Raw genomic sequence first — 20,587 nt, forward strand, 5'->3', positions numbered from 1 at the left:
AAAACAAAATGAAACAAAACCCCAAAGTCTGATTTAAAAATGGCAGAGGGACTGAATAGATGTTTTCCCAAAGAAGACAATGAAATGGCCAACAGGTACATGAAAAGACACTCAAAATCACTAATTGTCAGGGAAATACAAATCAAGACCATAATGAGCTACCACCTCACACCTGTTAGAATGCTTATCATCAAAAAGACAAGAGATAATAAGTGTTGGCAATGATGTGGAGAAAGGGGAATACTTGTATATTATTGTTAGGATTGTAAACTGGCATAGTCACTTAAAACAATAGTATAGAGATTGCTCCAAAAATTAAAAATAGAACTACTGTATGACCCTGGATTTTACTGTTGGGTATATATCTGAAGGAAAGGAAATCACTATCTCAAAAAGATATATGCACCCCCATGTTCACTGCAGCATTATTAACAATAGCCAAGACATGGAAACAATCTAAGCATCATCCACTAAGAATGAATGCTAAGAGAAGTGGTATATATATACAATATAATATTATTCGGCCATTAAAAAAAAAAGAAAATATTGCCATTTGAAACAACATGGATGGATCTTGAGGGCATTATGCTTAGTGAAATAAGCCAGATAGAGAAAGCCAAAAACTGCATAATTTTACTTTTATGTGAAATCTAAAAACAAAACAAAATAAAATCCAACTCACTGATACAGAGAACAGACTCAGTTGCCAGAGGCAGGTGGGAATGGGTAAAATGGGTGAAGGTGGTCAAAAGGCACAAATTTCCAGTTACAAAATAAGTAAGTCCTGAGGATGTAATGTATAGCATGGTGACTATAGTTAATAATACTTACTGTATATTTGAAAGTTGCTAACACGGTAGATCTTAAAAGTTATCATGACAAGAAAAAAATCATAACTGTGTTCTAATGGATATTAACTAGACATATTGTGATCATTGGGCAGTATATACATATATGAAATCATTATGTCATACACCTGACACTACTATAATGTCATACAACAATTCTATCTCAATCCCCAAAAAATTTAATTTAAAAATGGGGTTCTTTTTTAAGATTTTATTTTTAAGGGCACCTGGGTGGCTCAGTGAGTGGGTTAAGCCTCTGCCTTCAGCCCAGGTCGTGATCTCAGGGTTCTGGGATCCAGCCCCACATCAGGCTCTCTGCTCAGTAGGGAGCCTGCTTCCCGCTCTCTCTCTGCCTGCCTCTCTGCCTACTTGTGAACTCTCTGTGTCAAATAAAGAAATAAAATCCTTAAAAAATAGATTGTATTTTTGAGTAACCTCTACATCTAATGTGGGCTCTATACTTACAATCCCGAGATCAAGAGTCACTGCCTCTACTGACTGAGCCAGCCAGGCTCCCTTAAAAAATGTTTTTAAGCCTTTAAGTCATGGCCATCTTCTTCCCAGGAAGCTTCCATCATTATGTATTCCAGGACCAACCCATTTCTGCCCACTCCAGGACACCTCTGATGGATTACCCCAAGTCCTGCTGTGTTAGCCAATAGTTTGTCAAATCTGCATTACAATTTTAGGCTCCCTCTGCCTGATTCTGTATCAAACTATGAATCAAAGTCTAGAGGTTTATCAGGCCCAATCCTTTTTCCTTTCCCTTGACCCTCACAGACTTTACCTCCCAGTAAATCTCTGGTACTCCTAACTCTTTCTTCTTGCAGGATCTAACCTTAGTCATCTTTAGAGCACTTATTACAACTTGTAATGTGTTTACATGTTTGTAGTAATGTCTCTATTACACAGAAATCTCTGGCAGTTTTTTCTTCTGATGGGTCCTCCCCTCACACAGCCTGGATAACCTCCCTTTTGACTGCATCTTCATCCCTCCTCTAGGCCCAGACACAGCAGTAGTAATTATATATTACACCTTACATAAGGGAAACACAACTGAGAGAGTGAAAAGAATCTAAAATCCTGTTTCAGGGCTATATCTTACAAATGTAGGATTTCTTAACCCTTGGAATTATTGACATTTTAGATTGGTTAATTCTTTGTATTGGAAGGGCTGTCCCGCACACTGTAGGATGTTTAGCAGCATTCCTGTCCTCTACTCAATAGATGCCAGTGGCATCCCTCTCAGCTGTGACATTTATGGTTTAAATGTCTCCAAACATTGCCAAATGCCCCGCTGGGGGGTAGGGTGGTGGTGCAAATCACCCTTGGTTGAAAACTATCAGTCTTGAAGAAAGAGCACCTTTTTTCCGATTCTCCCCCAAACGAAAAATGCTATATAGTCAATTAGTACTCTGCTGGAACTTACCATTGTCCTGGGAATATTACTCCAGGCTCAGCAGACCCAGATACCTTGACAGCAGCTCCCACACAGCGTGAGGCTTCCATTCTCTTCCTCTTTTGTCTGTCCTTTGGACCCTAAGGAGGTCTGCATGTGTTACCATGAATAACAGACTTAAGCCTGGACAGATTATCCAGAGGCTGACTGAAACTTAAAGAAAGGCCCATCCAGGGAAGTATGTTGATGTTCCAGTGGACAAATGAACATTGTCTCTTTGCCTGTATGCCTTTTCATCACAGTTTGCTATCCATAAACTGTTTCCTCCAGTTTTGTTTGGAAAATCATTAGTTATCCTTCTATCTGTTACTGTTCACCCTGGAGCATGCTATATACTAGCTATTTCTAATATGAAGAGTGATATTTAAAAAAAATTAAAATCTATATTTCTGAATGTCTACCCTTAATAACGTTCCTAGTCTGGCTGAATGTGTGAGCCATGGCCATCTCCATAAGAGGCATAGAAACTTCTCATATTTCTATTCCAGGTACTTTGGAATATGAACGCCTATCTCCTCAAAGTCTCTCTCACACAATGTGCATTTCATACACTTTCATACATGTCACTTAACAGATATCTTAAGTCTAGCTTTTCCCACAAATCTTGTGCAAATTCATGTCCAGCCATTTTCTCATTATGCTGCACAGACAGAAACTTCATTTTATCTCTGTAGATTTGTTTTCATCTCCTCACCTCAACTGTTTTCTTTTCCTTACTTGCAGTCGTTTGCATGTTTTAAATTTATATTTCAGACTCTGAATATTCAGTGTGCACAAGATTTAGTGAAAACAGGATTTAGACAAGGGGATTGCAACAGTCACTTTAAACAATTAATCCATTACAACCAGTGGAGTCCAATGTTAACGGAAAAATGCGATATATGGTCCTAGGATGCTGAGGAATCTTCCTGGCTGAAGAATAAAATAAATTCTCCCGTCCCGTGCTGTCTTGTTGGGGAGTGGGAGAGAGTTAATGGAGAAAAGTTGCTGGATCAGAGCTGGAAGGGGTTTAGACTGAAAACATTTTGTTACTCCTCTGGCACCTCTTTCTCTGCCCCCAAGACTGAAACAGGGCGCGCTACACAATGCTTCCAGCTAGCGAATGCGTCTTGCCAGCGCGCTGAGGTGAAGGATACACCATAATCCACGGTGGTTGGAGCAGAGCATCACTGGGTGCCATCTAAGGCAAGGCTCAGTCTCAGTGCATTGTCACAAACTGCTTTGCAACCCAGAGTCGTCAAGATTAAAGCTTTGGGGACTCGATAAAATCAGGTTCAGAAAACATCACACTTCTTGGGGAAACAGCTCAAATTAAACATGCCATTTCAAGTATAACTTTGCATTCAGACTATTATGCTCTCAAGAACAAAACGTTTTTTTCCTCATTCTCAAATATCTGGCTGCCAGGAAAAACTAAAAGCTCTCTCAAAAGCACTCGGGAAGCTGTTTCTTCAGACAGGTCACAGACCACCACCAGCTCTCAAACTTGTAGCGGAGGAGGGTAGCTGAAAAAGGCCAAACTTAATAAACCGCAGGAGCGCAGGAGAACGCAGGTGACGTCTGACGTAGGCCTTCCTGCCGCAGAGCATAACGGGAGGAGCGGTGGAACGCGCTAGGGGCGCGCGACCTCTGAAAACGAAACGGATTCTGCAAAAGACTAGAGCGGCGCTCTGGGTACTCTTGGCAGCTTGGGGTACCCTCCTCTTGTGGAAACAGCATTGTCCGCGCGGTAGGGGCCACCCCCAGTTTTTTCGAGTCACTCAGTGACGCGGTTCCTGAGCGCGCCAATAAGGGGCTGGCCGGAGGGCGGGCTCTTCAAATTTGAATTCCCAAACTGTTGTGGGTGTCGGCGAACCTCGCGGAGGAAGTGAGGGTCACCTGAGGCTCGGCTGCGGGGCCTGGCGCTGACTTGGGTGGTAGGCGCGAGCCCTGGGATCGCCCAACCCACGCGAAGCCAAGCCCGGACTGCCGCCTTCTAGCCCTGTCAGGCTCTTCACCCAAGGTATGAACTCCTTTCCCCGACCCCCTCGCCTCCTGCCGCCGGTCCCCTCTGACGCTGAGAGTCCCAGCCTCTCAGCGTTTTCACCCCTCGTGGGCTTTTGTACATTTTTTGCTGAGAGGGGGGTAGTCTCACAACTGCTTCATTCGTTGCGTGCATAGTTGTTGCGTGTCTACTACCGTTCAGGTTCGTTTCGATGGTGAACGCACCAACCCTTTGTTCTAAAATCACTTCTAGTTAAAAACAAAAACACAAACAAACAAAAAACCCCAAACCAAAAAAAAAAAAAAAAAAGTCCTTTCCGTTAAGAGTGGTTTGTGTGCATCACTGCCCTTGGATCCTAAGATCCACGGTGCTGTAGAAACAGTTCATCCATCGAGCTCGAGATTTCTTCTGGTTTAATTACACATCGGTTACAAACATACCTAGATGTTAAAATTATCTAGAAAATGGTGGGCCCCTTCATCCTACTCTTCAAAGTTAAACACTATTCACAATTTGGTACACTTCCAGATTTTTTTCCCTATGCTTATGCTCATGTGTTTTACAGAAATGAGATTGTACGTCCTCTTCTACTCTTTCCTTTTTTTAAGTTTAATATATCCTAGCTATTTTCTGTGTCAGTACACATAAGGAATATATCTTTCTACTGAATTAATAGAATTCAACTCTATGGATGTAGCAGAATTTCGTCCCGTAGTGGTGGAGATGTAAATTGTTTATAATAATTTGTCCAGGACAAATAATTTGTTCAGTAATAATTTGTCAGTGAACTGTATAGTGCTTGTTTAGGAACTTGGGTCTTGAACTCAGACTTAGGTCCTGCTCTTAATCATGGTCAGTGTGATCTTGGGCAGGTTATTTAACTACCTGTCTGTGCCTTAGTTTCCCCATCTTCAAAACTCTCCAGAATTGCTGTAAGGTTATGTAGTATCTGATTACATGCAATAAATATTGACTGTTACTACCACTTATATATTTGCATCCTTAATGTAGTTGTTTCTGTAAGAAAAAAATTTAGAAGTGGAATTTCTTGGTGAATAGCATACACACCTATATTTTGAAATTGAATTTTTCCAATCTGATAAGCAAGAAGTCCCACTGTTTAAATTTGTATCTCTTCCTTTATTAGTAAAATGAAGTGTCATTTGACTCACTGAGTGGCTTTTTGTGTGCTTGCTTTATTAATTGCCTTTCACGCCTTTTGGCCCTTTTCTGTGTTGATCATTTTCTTAAAATTGATTCATTTGGTCACTTTGAATGTTATTTCTAGTAATTGAGTTGAATCAATTCAACTTTATTATGTTGAGTGCTGGGGGGTTTTGTTTGTTTGTTTGTTCCCCTCTTCCAAGTGTATATGCCAGTTAACTTAAAATTCCTCTCGTTTTTTTTCTCATCTCCATCTTTCAGTTTTGGTTAGTGTGCTTTGGGATTTTTTTACCCTTTCCATCATCATAATAATAGTTATTATTATTATTACTGCTACCCCTATAGTAAATTCCTAGAAGAACTTTTCATGTAATTTTGGGAAGAAGAGTAACAGTTACACTGAGAATCATATCCATGAGGAAAACTGTTGTTTAGCCTTACTTATATATTATTTATATGCACTATAAAGTGCTCATAGCTAGCTTTTTCATATAATGGTTTTCTCATGCCTGAGTCTTTATTTTAAATAAATAGCATTTTTTTTTCTTAGTGCATTAGCATTTGTCAGTTTTTAGAATAAATGGCAACAATTAGATTTTCCAAATAGTTTTAAGCGGTTAGTGAAGCACAAGCATACCAGTTTAGAATTCACCTTCTCTTCTCTAGTCCAAGAAGGAACTAACAATTTCTTGTTAATGACCTCCATCTCTTAGGTCAAGTGTGTTTGGCCGTCAGGATACTCTTTTCCTCAACTTGAGAAGTGCCTGTTACTGGATCCCCATCCTCTAACATCTGTCTCTTCTTCCATCAGAGTCTGAGCACCATAATTTGTTTTGTTTTGCTCCTCTGTTAACTAGGAGGAGAATGGGACCTTAAGGGTTTGGCCTCTACCTGGTGATTTCCTGATTTTCTTTTGTATCTATTCTACAAAGCCTCTGTGGTCAGAAAATCCTAAGTAATATTTTTTCCCTCCATATCCTCTCTTCCACCAACCACACTGAAACCACAGACAACTATTGCCAACTCTTTTGGCATCTGTTGAGTTGCTGTTTATCACATAGTGGGAAAGAGAGACTCCTAAGAATCTTATGTCCTTTTTGGGGGGGTGGAATTTGAGGTTTTCCAGAATCCTGACTACTCACATCCATTCTACTACATATTTGAATTAGAAGGGAAGAGATTGGGCAACATGAAAGAGGAGTTATATGCTGGTTCTTCAAACTGTTTAGTGGGATCATAATTATCTGCCTTTAGGTAAAAACAGTAATGTGTGTCTACTACTAATTGGGCCTGTTTTCAGTTTGACTAGTTCATTTGCATTTTATACTTCCTGTTGAGCATTTCATTAGGTTGTGAGGAAATGAGATTGTGTGAACCTATACATACTTTGCCAATTTTTAGTGTGCAGTTGTCCCAGTTTATTCATTTTTGATTTTGACAGTTTAAAGTGAACCACTAATGAGTATTTTAACTCTCAGCACAGGATTCCTATCACTAGCACATTGCCAAACACATAAATTATTGGTATATATTTACTGAATTAACATCCTGTGGAAGAATTCAATAGTTTTTGTGTCACATGACTAGATTGCCAAGATAGCCTTCTTTGTCAGCTCTTGTTATTAAGGAAAAAAAATTTTTTTTGTCTTATAAATTATTGGATAAGCTACTATTTGTGTATGAATTTATTTTTTATTTTTTTATTTCTTTTAAGCGTAACATTATTCATTGTTTTTGTACCACACCGAGTGCTCCATGCAATCTGTGCCCTCTCTAATACCCACCGCCTGGCTCCCCCCAAACCCCCCCCTTCAAAACCCTCAGATTGTTTTTCAGAGTCCATAGTCTCTCATGGTTCACCTCCCCTTCCAATTTCCTTCAACTCCCTTCTCCTCTCCATCTCCCCTTGTCCTCCATACTATTTGTTATGCTCCACAAATAAGTGAAACCATATGATAATTGACTCTCTCTGCTTGACTTATTTCACTCAGCGTAATCTCTTCCAGTCCCGTCCATGTTGCTACAAAAGTTGAGTATTCATCCTTTCTGATGGAGGCATAATACTCCATAGTGTATATGGACCACATCTTCCTTATCCATTCTTCCATTGAAGGGCATCTTGGTTCTTTCCACAGTTTGGCAACCGTGGCCATTGCTGCTATAAACATTGGGATACAGATGGCCCTTCTTTTCACTACATCTGTATCTTTGGGGGTATATACCCAGTAGTGCAATTGCAGGGTCATAGGGAAGCTCTATTTTTAATTTCTTGAGGAATTTCCACACTGTTCTCCAAAGTGGCTACACCAACTTGCATTCCCACCAACTGTAAGAGGGTTCCCCTTTCTCCACATCCTCTCCATCACCTGTTGTTTCCTGTCTTGCTAATTTTGGCCATTCTAACTGGTGTAAGGTAGTATCTCAATGTGGTTTTAATTTGAATCTCCCTGATGGCTAGTGATGATGAACATTTTTTCATGTGTCTGACAGCCATTTGTATGTCTTCATTGGAGAAGTGTCTGTTCATATCTTCTGCCCATTTTTTGGATGTGATTATCTGTTTTGTGTGTGTTGAGTTTGAGGAGTTCTTTATAGATCCTGGATATCAACCTTTTGTCTGTACTGTCATTTGCAAATATCTTCTCCCATTCCGTGGGTTGCCTCTTTGTTTTATTGACTGTTTCCTTTGCTGTGCTGAAGCTATTGATCTTGATGAAGTCCCAAAAGTTTATTTTCGCTTTTGTTTCCTTTGCCTTTGGAGATATATCTTGGAAGAAGTTGCTGTGGCTGATATTGAAGAGATTACTGCCTATGTTCTCCTCTAGGATTCTGATGGATTCCTGTCTCACGTTGAGGTCTTTTATCCATTTCGAGTTTATCTTTGTGTATGGTGTAAGAGAATGGTTGAGTTTCGTTCTTCTACATATAGCTGTCCAGTTTTCCCAGCACCATTTATTGAAGAGACTGCCTTTTTTCCACTCTATATTATTTCCTGTTTTGTCGAAGATTATTTGACCTTAGAGTTGAGGGTCCGTATCTGGGCTCTCTACTCTGTTCCACTGGTCTATGTGTCTGTTTTTTATGCTAGTACCATGCTGTCTTGGTGATCACAGCTTTGTAGTAAAGCTTGAAATCAGGTAACGTGATGCTGCCAGTTTTATTTTTGTTTTTCAACATTTCCTTAATGATTCGGGGTCCCTTCTGATTCCATACAAATTTTTGGATTATTTGCTCCAGCTCTTTGAAAAATACCAGTGGAATTTTGATCGGAATGGCATTAAAAGTATAGGTTGCTCTAGGCAGTATAGACATTTTAACAATGTTTATTCTTCCGAGCCAAGAGCATGGAATGGTCTTCCATCTTTTTGTGTCTTCTTTAATTTCTTTCATGAGTGTTCTGCAGTTCCTCAAGTACAGATCCTTTACCTCTTTGGTTAGGTTTTGTCCCAGCTATCTTATGGTTCTTGGTGCTATAGTAAATGGAATAGATTCTCTAATTTCCTTTTCTGTATTTTCATTGTTAGTGAATAAGAAAGCCACTGATTTCTGCACATTGACATTGTATCCTGCCACGTTACTGAATTGCTGTATGAGTTCTAGTAGTTTGGGAGTGGAGCTTTTGGGTTTTCCATATAAAGAATCATATCATCTGCGAAGAGAGAGAGTTTGGCTTCTTCCTTGCCAATTTGGATACCTTTTTATTTCTCTTTGTTGTCTGATTGCTGTTGCTAGGACTTCTAATACTATGTTGAACAAGAGTGGTGAGAGTGGGCATCCTTGTCGTGTTCCTGATCTCAACGGGAAGGCTGCAAGCTTTTTCCCATTGAGGATGATATTTGCTGTGGGTCTTTCATAGATAGATTTTATGAAGTTCAGGAATGTTCCCTCTATCCCTATACTTTGAAGCGTTTTAATCAAGAATGGATGCTGGATTTGTCAAATGCTTTTTCTGCGTCAATTGAGAGGACCATGTGCTGCTTCTCTCTTCTCTTATTGATTTGTTCTATTACATTGATTGTTTTGCGAATGTTGAACCATCCTTGTAACCCAGGGATGAATCCAACCTGGTCATGGTGGATAATCTTTTTTTTTTTTTTTTAAAGATTTTATTTATTTATTCGACAGAGAGAGATCACAAGTAGGCAGAGAGGCAGGCAGACAGAGAGAGAGGAGGAAGCAGGCTCCCCACTGAGCAGAGAGCCCGATGTGGGACTCGATCCCAGGACCCCGAGATCATGACCTGAGCCGAAGGCAGCGGCTCAACCCACCGAGCCACCCAGGCACCCCCAGTGGATAATCTTTTTAATGTGCTGTTGGATCCTGTTTGCTAGGATCTTGTTGAGAATCTTAACATCCATATTCATCAGTGATATTGGTCTGAAATTCTCCTTTTTGGTAGCATCTTTGCCTGGTTTGGGGATTAGGGTAATGCTGGCTTCATAAAAAGAGTCTGGAAGTTTTCCTTCTGCTTCAATTTTTTGAAAGGGCTTCAGGAGAATAGGTGTTATTTCTTTTTTGAAAGTTTGTTAGAATTCCCCGGGGAATCCATCAGGTCCTGGGCTCTTGTTTTTTGGGAGGTTTTTGATCACTGTCTATGAATTTTTTTTTTAAAGATATTTATTTGGCAGACAGAGATCACAAGTAGGCAGAGAGGCAGTCAGAGAGAGAGGAGGAAGCAGGCTCCCTGCTGAGCAGAGAGCCCAATGCAGGGCTCGATCCCAGGACCCTGGGATCATGACCTGAGCCAAAGGCAGAGGCTTTAACCAATGAGCCACCCAGGCGCCCCTGTCTATGAATTTTTAACTTGGATACTTCTCACACAAGTTACTTAAAGATACTTGATTTCTTTGATCTGACTGCTTTTGTATTTTCTGTAGTACACTTTTTATGTTTATATGATGTCAAAGACTGATTAGAATAGTTATAAATTTAGCAAAAGAGATGCAGCAAATTGAAACTAGTAATTTCCAAGCATCTTGGTGGAAACGTTTTATTTATTTACCAAGTATTACAAAGTGCAACTATATGGCTCACCACCTAGAATCTTAATTATAGGTGTGATAGTAAAATATATTCATAAAAGCAAGCTAAAACAAGTCTAAGACCATGTATGCTCAAATACATGATATCGGCTAAAAATTCTAAATAGTGTTAATTTCTTTTAAATCATAATGAGTATAATTTACTTTAATTTGAGGGTTTTTCAACTAAAACCTCATAGTTAAAATGTTCAGCGGCATAACAAAATCAGGACTGGGAATTATTTAACTAAAAATAGAATGAATCTTTCAGCTTTCATTAGGCTGTATCATTATAGCTGCCGCCTTAAAATTTAAGTGCTGAAAAGGAAAAGTGATGTTTGTGAAATTTAAATTTTTAGAGTCTAATATAATGCAATATGTGGATATGATTTAATTCTTTTTGAAGCAAATATTAGATTGTAACCTCTAGGACTTGAGGTTCAAGTATGTTTAAAAATCAGATACTCAAAATTCAGTTTTTATGGTTACTAAGTAGATGATTTGGTGAATACTGTTTTTTCTAGTGAAGTAAATTTAATGACCACACTGCTCATCTAAAATAATAATAAAATGAGTCTTTAACAAAAACATAAAACCTTAGATTTGTGAGCTATAGATTATCCAGTGTTGTTATGAACCAATTTTACCTTTTAATTAGAATAATATTATTGAAAGCAAATAAATTTTTTTGTAAAGCATTATAAAGGTTGATTTCACATTAAACTACAGGTTCCTCTGGGCCCCTGCTGAAGGTCTACTACCCCTGAACATTGTGTTTAACTGACCTACTGTTAGAGAAAATTTGTTTCTACTGTTTATCAAGATGATTGCAACACCTTTGAAACACCCAGAAATTCCTTTGTCTTCAGAGACCTCTTCTCCAAGAAAGAATATGCCCATGCAAGCAATCTTTTTTGACAGCATTCCTTCAGGCACACTTACTCCTGTGAAAGATTTGGCAAAATATCAGATCCCCTTTTTAACATTGAATGACTATAAAAAGAAAAAATTCCTAGAAATGACAAATTTTAATAATAAAAATATATTTCATTCCACCATGCTAGCAGAGGCTACCACCTCTAACAGCTCTCTTGATATCAGTGCTATAAAGCCCAACAAGGATAGATTAAAAAATAAAACAAACTATGAATCACCAGGAAAAATATTTCAAAGAATGAAAGAAAAAGTACTGTGTGACAAGCAAGAACAAGCATCAGGAAACAGGAGTTTGTTGGAACCACCGAAAAGTGAAAAGAAAAATTTCACTCCTAAAGGAGCTGAGAAAAGACTATTGCGGTGTACCTATATCTGTGAAGAAAAGGAAAACAACAAATCATCCCAATCAGATAACAGCTCACCAAAAGGTTAGTTTTATTATGTGTTGGTTGAAAGCTATGATGTGTTGTGTTTATTGTGTCTGATACTGTTTTAGGTACTCAGGAAACAAGAGTGAACAAAATGTACAAAAATCTCAACCCTTGTGTAACTAGCTCATATTCAGGTGGTGGAAGAGACAGATTTAAAATAGTAGTTTTTATAGTACAAAAGGAAAGTGCTATGAAAAGAAAAGGCAGAGTAAGGATGATGGGGAGAGTTGCAGTGGGTTGTAATTTTCCATGTGGTGGTCAGGCTGTGGTTCAATGAGAAGATGGCATTTGAGCCAAAAAACTGAAGGAGGTGATAGATACAGACAGAATATTGGAAGAATTGAGAGGGATGATCCACACAAAGTAACAGCTGACACAAATGTCCTGGAATAGGAGGATTCCTCAAAAATTCAAGAACCAGCTATGAGATTAATAAATCATAGAGTGAGTGGACGGAAGTGGAGAAGAGAGGATGGTTACAGTCAGATAACAGAACCTTTTTAGCGAATGTTTGGTGTGTTACATGAGCAAATTAAGGAGTCAGTGGCGGGTTCTGAGCAGAGAAATGACAAGATTTGACTTACGTTTTTAAAATATCACTTGCTGTGAATTTGAAATAGTGCGTCTATCTAGGTGAGATAAGGTTACTATATTTATCTTTTATATAGGTATAAAAATGTAAAACCACTTCTAGGGTGTTTTTTGTTTGTTGTTTTTTGGTTCTGGGTTTTTTTGCTTGAGTATCTATAAGGATGGAGTGATTTAACTGAAATGGGATAGACAAGGTGGGGAGGAGCTCAGTAATTAAGGTTTTTGTACGTTAAGAATAAACAAACCACAAGAAGTCAAGAAGGAAGAAAAAGCAGAAGTGATACTTTGGAAGCCAAAGAGTCTTTCACTGTATCTATGCTGCTGACCAGTTAAGTAAGATGAAGGCTGAGATTTAACCATTGGATTTAGCAACATGGAGGTCATTGGTGACTTTGATGAGGGGATTTAGTGGAGTGATCGGATCAAAAACATGAGATGCAAAAGGGTTCAAGAGAGATTGTGAAGGAAAGAAATTGACAGTGGTAAGTATAGACAACTCTTTGAAGGGAGCAAAGAAATATGGGAGGTACGGTTTTAAAATATTTGAGTTTTGGGGTGGCTGGCTGGCTCAATCTGTAGAGTGTGCAGCTCTCAATCTCAAGGTTTTGAGTTCTAGCCCCATGTTGGACCCGGAGCCTACTTAAAAAAATATATATATTTTTTTAATATACATATATATGTATTATCTTTAATGTATAGTGAAAGATCATTTTTGTATGCTATTGGGAATAATCCAGTAGGGAAAGAAAAACTAAAATTGGTAGTATGATAAACTTGAATAGTTAAGAGGGAACAGAATCTGTAAGTGGAAGTTTTGGCCTTAGCTGGGAAAATAAACATCATAAATCAAACAAGAAGATAGGCAGTGTTATAGGACTTAAGAAATGAAGTGGGCAATAAAGTCATCAGCTGAAAGTGAGCATGGACACTGGCATTAAAATTTGAGGAGGTGGAGGTTTAAATTATACAGGAGAGTAGAAGAGTAAATGGTCTAGGCCTAAATTTGATTTCTAGTACAACATTAACGACCTATTTGAGACTTGTAGTGTGAACTTAAATGAGATCAGTCAATGTGATTATGAGTTTTCCTTTAGCCCTATTTAGCTGCATGGGTGCTGCTGGGGTATAGGCAGGGAGTTGGGTTTTATCAGGATTGTAATTTTATCAAATAGGATGAAGAGGACAAAGGAGTCGAGATATGTATATAAAGGGACCATGAAATTTAAGTTAGTTATACAAAGAAAAGGAGACCTAAAGGAGATAAGGGAGTGTGAAGAGTGAAGAAGTGTTAGGTATTATTAAGATAGTCATTGGATTTGAGAGAATGATCTGGAAAGATAGAATGATCAGAATTTGGGACATTTGAAATAGAGACTTTAATGAGTTGCAGTAATTGATAAACATATTTTACATGCACTATCTCATATAATCCTTTCAGCAGACACTATGGGTAGATGCTCATTTAAGTCTGGGAAATTGGGCTTACAAAGAGGTTATGTCTGCTCTATGTCTCACAGGGAATAAGTGATGTGCTGAGAATTAATACAGGTACTTATTGGAAAGCCCGTGTTCTTTATTATATAGTAGACTGTGCTTATATTGTTGTATTTCAAAGACTGTGATCTATTTTGATACAAAAAGCAGAGTTTCTAAGAGAGTTTAGGATGGAGGTAGGGGAGTACACAAAATATGTTTCATACATTTTGGGAGAAAAGGAGAGAGGCAAATAATGCGGTAAAGCACCTTTTATTTGTTAAGTGGAATTAGAGAGGGAGAAAGAAATAACATTGCTTTGAGAGTCTGATGACTCTTTTCCCAGAAAATGCACATACATAGAAACACAAATTTTGTATGTAATTTCAGAGACCTTTTGGAGAATCTGCAGTCAAATGCTCTACCACTGAGCTATACCCCCACCTTTTGGAGAATCTGCATGGACTTTGTACTCTAAAATAAATGACCAGATTCTATAGCATGTTATATCTGATTGAATTACCTACTTGCCTTTACTCCTTTGCCATGCCATTTCTAGTAGAATGAGTTAAAGAAATAGGAACTTGCCCTTCTTTTATGATACACATCAATATAATAAAATCCTTATATTAAATTTTTTAAAGCTGAAGCTGCATATTTACTAAAGCATAATCATTACCAGTTTTTGTCAGAATATTTGAAATTAAACATATAAAATAATTCAGTTTTTCCTCCAATTTTAAGTCTATTATTTCCCTTTTTTGTGTGAAAGAAACTCATTTCTACCTTCAAGAAGTAAAACTAACCATCTAGGATATAAAGCAGAATAAAATGTAACCAGTTCTTTTAGTTCCTACTTGTCTAATAGATAAGCCTACCAGATTTTTGTCTTTGAAGTTCTACTGAAGAGATGTCAAAGGCATATAAATTATGGTTATGTCTGCTTTTGAATCACAACATGGCAACTCTTAACATACAAGCTACACCTTTTCAACTTTTCTTTCACGTTTTAGAAATTTGTAGCAACCAGAAGCAGAATCAGAATTTTTAAGACTGTATGGCACTACATATATAACTTTAAGATAGACCTCTCTGATTTTTGACAGCACCAGATTTTATTCCCAATCACTAAACTTTTAAGTTCAGTAATAAACTTTCGTGTAGAGCTGGCAAGTTGTAACATGTAGAGTTTTTAAAAAATTCTTTCTCAGCATACTATAGATACAGAGAATGTGATAAAAGCATGAGAAGATAAAAAGGGAAATGTAACTCATATGTTACAGAAGTATACTATATCGATCTAATCATTTTTGAACATAAGTAAACATTTTTTTCTTCTCAGTAACTAATAAAATTCATTTCCTCTTTCTTTAAAAAAACAAAAAACAAAACTCAACCTCAATGCAAGAAGTTCCTCTAGAATCATCAAATAGTACTTTCCTTCTGAAAAAGTAAAAGATTCAATGTCAGCAGGAAAAGAAAGCATCTCTGTATAATTTAACTTATGGTAAAGTGTTTTTTGTTTTGTTGAATGTTCTAGATAATTATTCTCCCTGTCTAGGCATCCCTTTCAGAGAAAGACTGGGCCAAAGGGTGGAACATTCCTAACCTGAACGCTTCTTTTTAATATAAACAGCTCAATATTATTCTGTTTCTCTCTTTTAATTTCATGTGATTCTTCTTTAAATTTTGTTTTATCTTGTATTTTTTTACAGAGGTTCCATTTCTGAACCAAGAACATGAAAATGTTTCAACTGCTGGATTCTCAAACAAAGCACTACCTAGAGCTCAGCTGGCTAAACAAATTCTTCACTCAAAGGAGAATACATTTGTAACCACTAAGTCTAAAAAGGACACCTTTGTTTTAGGAGGTGTTGATTCTGTCATTGAAAAATCCCAAAATTCTACTCTTGAGACTCTCAATACTAACTGTGTTCCTGTTAAAAATGATGGCCAGTCAGTGGTTTCTGATAGTAAGATACCAACAGAAAGGACTTCACAACAGAAGATTAAGGAAGGAAATGAGAACACAATGCTCAGAGAGACTGATGTCCTGGTTTCCATGAATGATACATGTAAAATTGTGCTTGCAACTCCAAGACTTCATATAACGATACCTCGGAAATCAAAAAGAAATGCTTCAAATCATTCTCCAAGTACACTTCAAACTCTTACAAATGAAGTTAAAAAAAATGAGGTAGGACAACTTAAGACAGATTTACATTTATGTTTTTACCCTCATTCTTCAAAAGCTGAGCTCAAGCTTTCATTAAGAGTAGGTTCATTTTTTGTTCGTTTGTTTGTTTTATTATTTAGGTCAAGGCATTGTGCCTAGTGAAAAGAGCAGTGGATTGAAAGCAAGAGAAACCAAGTATTAAGTTTTAACCTTGCTCTGTTACTAGTTGTATAATCTTCAACAATTTACTTACTCCGTTTGGGAATGAACACTGAGTTCCTTGCTGTTCTTAATTTTTTTTTTTTCCCTGATTCTTGGAGTACTATTAACTGCAATTAAAATAGAAGGGGATTATAGCTTCTGAAGTCTTGAGAATTTTTCCTATTTTAAAGTAATATAGAGTGATCAATAACACTTCAGGCTATCACACTATGATGCATTAGGATAATTCTCTGAAAGAAGTGGAATGGAAAATAAGTTCAAGGAAAAAGATAACAACATAAATTTTCCAATTGGTAAAGATTTGTCCATAAATTTTTTAAAGAATGATAGTGGTATTTAAATTCCATCTAAATTTGAGGGGCACCTTGGGGCACCTGGGTGGCTCAGTGGGTTAAATTTGAGGGGTACCTGGCTGGCACAGTAAAGCATGTAACTCTTGATCTTGAGATTGTAAATTCAAGCCCCCTGTTGGAAGTGTGATGTAATAGTTATAGTTTTGGGTTGTTGTTGTTTTTTTCCTTTGAGATTTAATTTTATTTTAGAGAGCGTGCATGAGGGGTGGGGATGTTTTGCAGACAGAAAAGGAAAGTATCCTCAAGCAGACTCCTTGCTGAGTGTGGAACCCAATGTGGGGTTCAGTCCCAGGACCCCAAGATAATGACCTAAGCCAAAATCAAGAATCTGATGCTCAAACAACTGAGCCACCGAGGTGCCCCTATAACACTTATAGTTCTGTCAATGTATTCTTTGGAAATTGCATTATTTGCAAATATTTAGACTTGATGAAAATTTTTGGATGTTGCTTTAAAAATGTATGAGGTGGGCTGATCAAAAAGTTTGAAGACAGCTGTAATGAGAGATCCCACATACTAATTCTGTCATTGCTACAGTGCTGTTTATCTTATTTACTACAAGAAGACCAAGCCTTCCTAGACTCTTACCTGTATACAGTTCTGTACATGCCCTAGTTCTGACCCAGTCTGTCTCTCATCTCCAAACACTGCATTGTACCCTCTTGAACTCAAGGTGTATCATCAGCAAAATGTTAAATTCTCAATTTTCTGTGAACATTTCTTAACCTTGCTCTAACCAAAATATGGCTTCTTTTCTTAAATAGTAGCTCTTTTTTCTCCCATATCTCATATTGTTGGGCCTAAAGATGATAGAATGTATCTCTTTTGCTCCTCATTACTATTTCAGGCCATTTTCCTTCCTTTTCTCTAATACAGCCCCTCCCACCTTCTTTGAAGCAAGTGCTATTGCTCTTGTAACTTTATCACTCCCTGTAACTCCTTGAAGTGTATATTGTATAGTTGTATAGTGTTTTATATATTATATAATACAACTTGCTAGTTATAACCTTGCATTACCATTAAAGCGTTTAACACCTGTTACTTTTTCTTCTGCTTCTACTTCTGTCATCAACTCTGGTGACACTGACATCCATAGAGATGATCCGTCCAGCCTCCTTGAATTCTTGATCTTAAATGAACCTTTCCCTTAACCATTACCATCTACCCTAGTCATACTCATACCTTGCCTTTGCTAGTACATGCTCCAGATTCTCACTTTCAAGCATCCTGCTCACACAAACTCCTGCCTTTCCAGATCATTCTACCCCTAGCACTCTTCCTTCTCCCTCACCATGAATACTCCACCTTACTAAGATAATCCTTTAGACCGTAAGTGCTCTTCTTTCCTCATTTCGCTCTTTACCCTACAGATTCTGTGGTCCCATCATTTTAACCATCCCTTTAACTGTCGGACTCTATTGCTTTTCTTTCCATTCTCATTCTCTACCTTTTTTTTTTTTTTTTTTAAGAATTTATTTATTTATTAGAATGAGAGAAAGCATGAGGGGGGAGAGGATGAGAAGGAGAAGCAGACTTCCTGCTGAGGTGGGAGCCTGATGTGGGACTGATCCTGGGACTTAGGGATCATGACCTGAGCCGAAGGCAGTCGCTTAATCAACTGAGACACCCAGGTGCCCCTTCCTCTGTTCTCTTTTGACAAAGTTGGGATCCTAGTTAAATTTCACTCATATACCTAAGAAATATCAGGTGGGGGCACCGGGGTGGCTCAGGTGGCTGAGCATCCATCTTTTGGTTTTGTCTCAGGTGTAATCTCAAAGTTGTGAGATTGAGCCCTGGATGGGGCCCTGAGCTCAGTGGGGAGTCTGTTTAAGACTCTCTCCCTTTGCCTCTCCCTCTCCTCTTTCTCTAAAATAAATAAATCTTTAAAAAAAAAAATGGCTGAAATGAAATGCACAACCACACTGGTCTCATTTTAAATTTGACGGCAGACCTTAAGGGGGCTCTCAGTATAAACATCAGTCCTGCTACACTTCACTTGTTAATCCACCTCATATTCTATCTTTCCTAGAATAATTTTTCCTGCTTTTTCTCTCTTAAAACCTCCAAATCTCCTCTCTCTTCCCCATTCCCAAATTATTGAGCCTCCTGTACCTATTACGAAATCCACCAATCTCCCGGCTGCTCTATCCACATATTCTGCCTCCCCTTCTCTTATAATAGATGAACAGTTTGTGCTCCCTTTTCAAGGCCAATTCACCTCCTCTTAATACCTATAGAACTTTGTCCCTCTAATTATCCCCTCAGTTGTTTTCTGTCTTCTGGAAAATTCCCAGTAGCATATAAATGTGCTGAAACATGGCCTGCATTTAAAAAAAGAAAAATGCAAAGAAAAAGTAAGTCCACCTTCCTGTTATTCCCTATCCCATTTCAACTGTCACCCCATCTTTTTCCATTTACTGTAAAACACCTTGATAGAGATATATGTATTCACAGTTTTTCTTCTTCTTTCTGAAATATATTCTACTTTGGGCATTCATAAATCGCTCTGTGAAGATTGCCCTTTTCAGGTTCACCAGTGATCTCTGTGTTACCAAACCAGTAATTATTATTTCTTATTATTCTGTTGCGGACAAGGGTTTAACACAGTGAATCAAAACATCCTTCTTAAAACGTATTGTTTTTTTCTATTGAATTCCATGATACCTCACTCCTGATTTTCTACTGTCTCACTGGCCATTCTTCTCATTCCAGTTTGCTGCTTCCTCTTGTCACAATCTGTAATACTGTAATTCCCCAGAATCAGTCCTTGAAACTGATTCTCTAGTGCCTGCACACACTCTAGAGACTGGATTATTCAGTGCTGTAGCTTTACATCCCATTTCTTTACTGATAGTTCCTAAATATATATCTCGAGTCCAGAACATTCTCCTAAACCCCACAGTCACATATTCAATTGTCTATAGGACTTCTCCATTGATATTTAATAGGCATCTCAGATTTAATATATCTAAAATGATTTCTTCCCCCCAAATTTCTCTCAGCTGTGTCCCATCCTGATACATAGTAATACCATTACCCCAAATTTTAACTTAGGTTAAAATTTCAGATTCATTTGAGACTCTTGTTTTTCTGTCATACACCACTCCAGACTGTGAGGAAATCCTGTTGGCTCTTCTGTCCTAAATCTGGCCACTTGTCAATACTCAATCACTACCTTAGTCCAGGGTACCATAAATTCTTGGATTACTATAATAGCTTAATGGTCTCCTTGCTCCCCCCTGTTGTTCTCCTCTCCATTCTGTTTTTCAGACAGCCAGAATCACCATTTTTTCTTTTTTTTTTTTTTTCCTTCCTTCCTTTCCTTTTTTTTTTTCCCCCAAAGATTTTTTGTTTACCCTAGAGGAAAAGAGAGCATGTGCACAAGCATGGGAAGAGGGAAAGGGAGAGAGAGAATCTTTAAGCAGACTCCTCACTAAGCATGTAGCCCCCACAGGGCTCGATCTCATGACCCTGAGATTATGACCTGAGCCAAAATCAAGAGTCTGACTGACATTTAGCTAACTGAGTCTCCCAGGTGCCCTGCCAGAATCTTTATACAGTCCATTTTCTACCCAGTAACTTCTTAAAATATTAAGTCATGTCTCCACTCTGCTCAGAATCCTCCAGTAACTTTTTATCTTTTTATCTTAAGAGAAAACCCTAAGCCTTTACCATCTTTTACAGGACTCTACATAATTCAGTCCTTAACATGCCTAATCTCATCTCTCACTCCCCTCTGTTGCTTTCTTGCTTATTCAAGCTGCTGTGCCCTCTATGCTATCTATCAGGGGACTTTGTACCTATTCCCTTTGCCTGGAAGAATGTATTCCCAGGTAACCCGTATGTCCTATCCCTTACTTTACTCAGTGTTCTGTTCCAAGACCTTCCCTATCATATCTAAGTAAGCATGTCTTGTACTTACTTTTTAT

The 20,587-nt window shown here is 38.0% G+C and overlaps 1 protein-coding gene across 2 annotated transcripts in view; it reads left to right on the forward strand.

The window, feature by feature from the left end:
• Positions 1-3,915: 3,915 nt before the first annotated feature.
• MIS18BP1 (MIS18 binding protein 1) overlaps positions 3,916-20,587 on the forward strand; it is a 48,391-nt gene continuing 31,719 nt past the window's right edge. For both annotated transcript variants that reach the window (XM_044232138.1, XM_044232139.1), the window contains exons 1-3: positions 3,916-4,309; positions 11,206-11,840; positions 15,623-16,104. In XM_044232138.1, the coding sequence (XP_044088073.1) occupies positions 11,300-11,840; positions 15,623-16,104 (1,023 nt within the window). In that variant the 5' untranslated portion in view covers positions 3,916-4,309; positions 11,206-11,299. The remainder of the gene's footprint in view (positions 4,310-11,205; positions 11,841-15,622; positions 16,105-20,587) is intronic.

This window comes from Neovison vison, chromosome 13 (assembly GCF_020171115.1).
Source record: "Neovison vison isolate M4711 chromosome 13, ASM_NN_V1, whole genome shotgun sequence".
Taxonomy (NCBI): Eukaryota; Metazoa; Chordata; class Mammalia; order Carnivora; family Mustelidae; genus Neogale; species Neogale vison.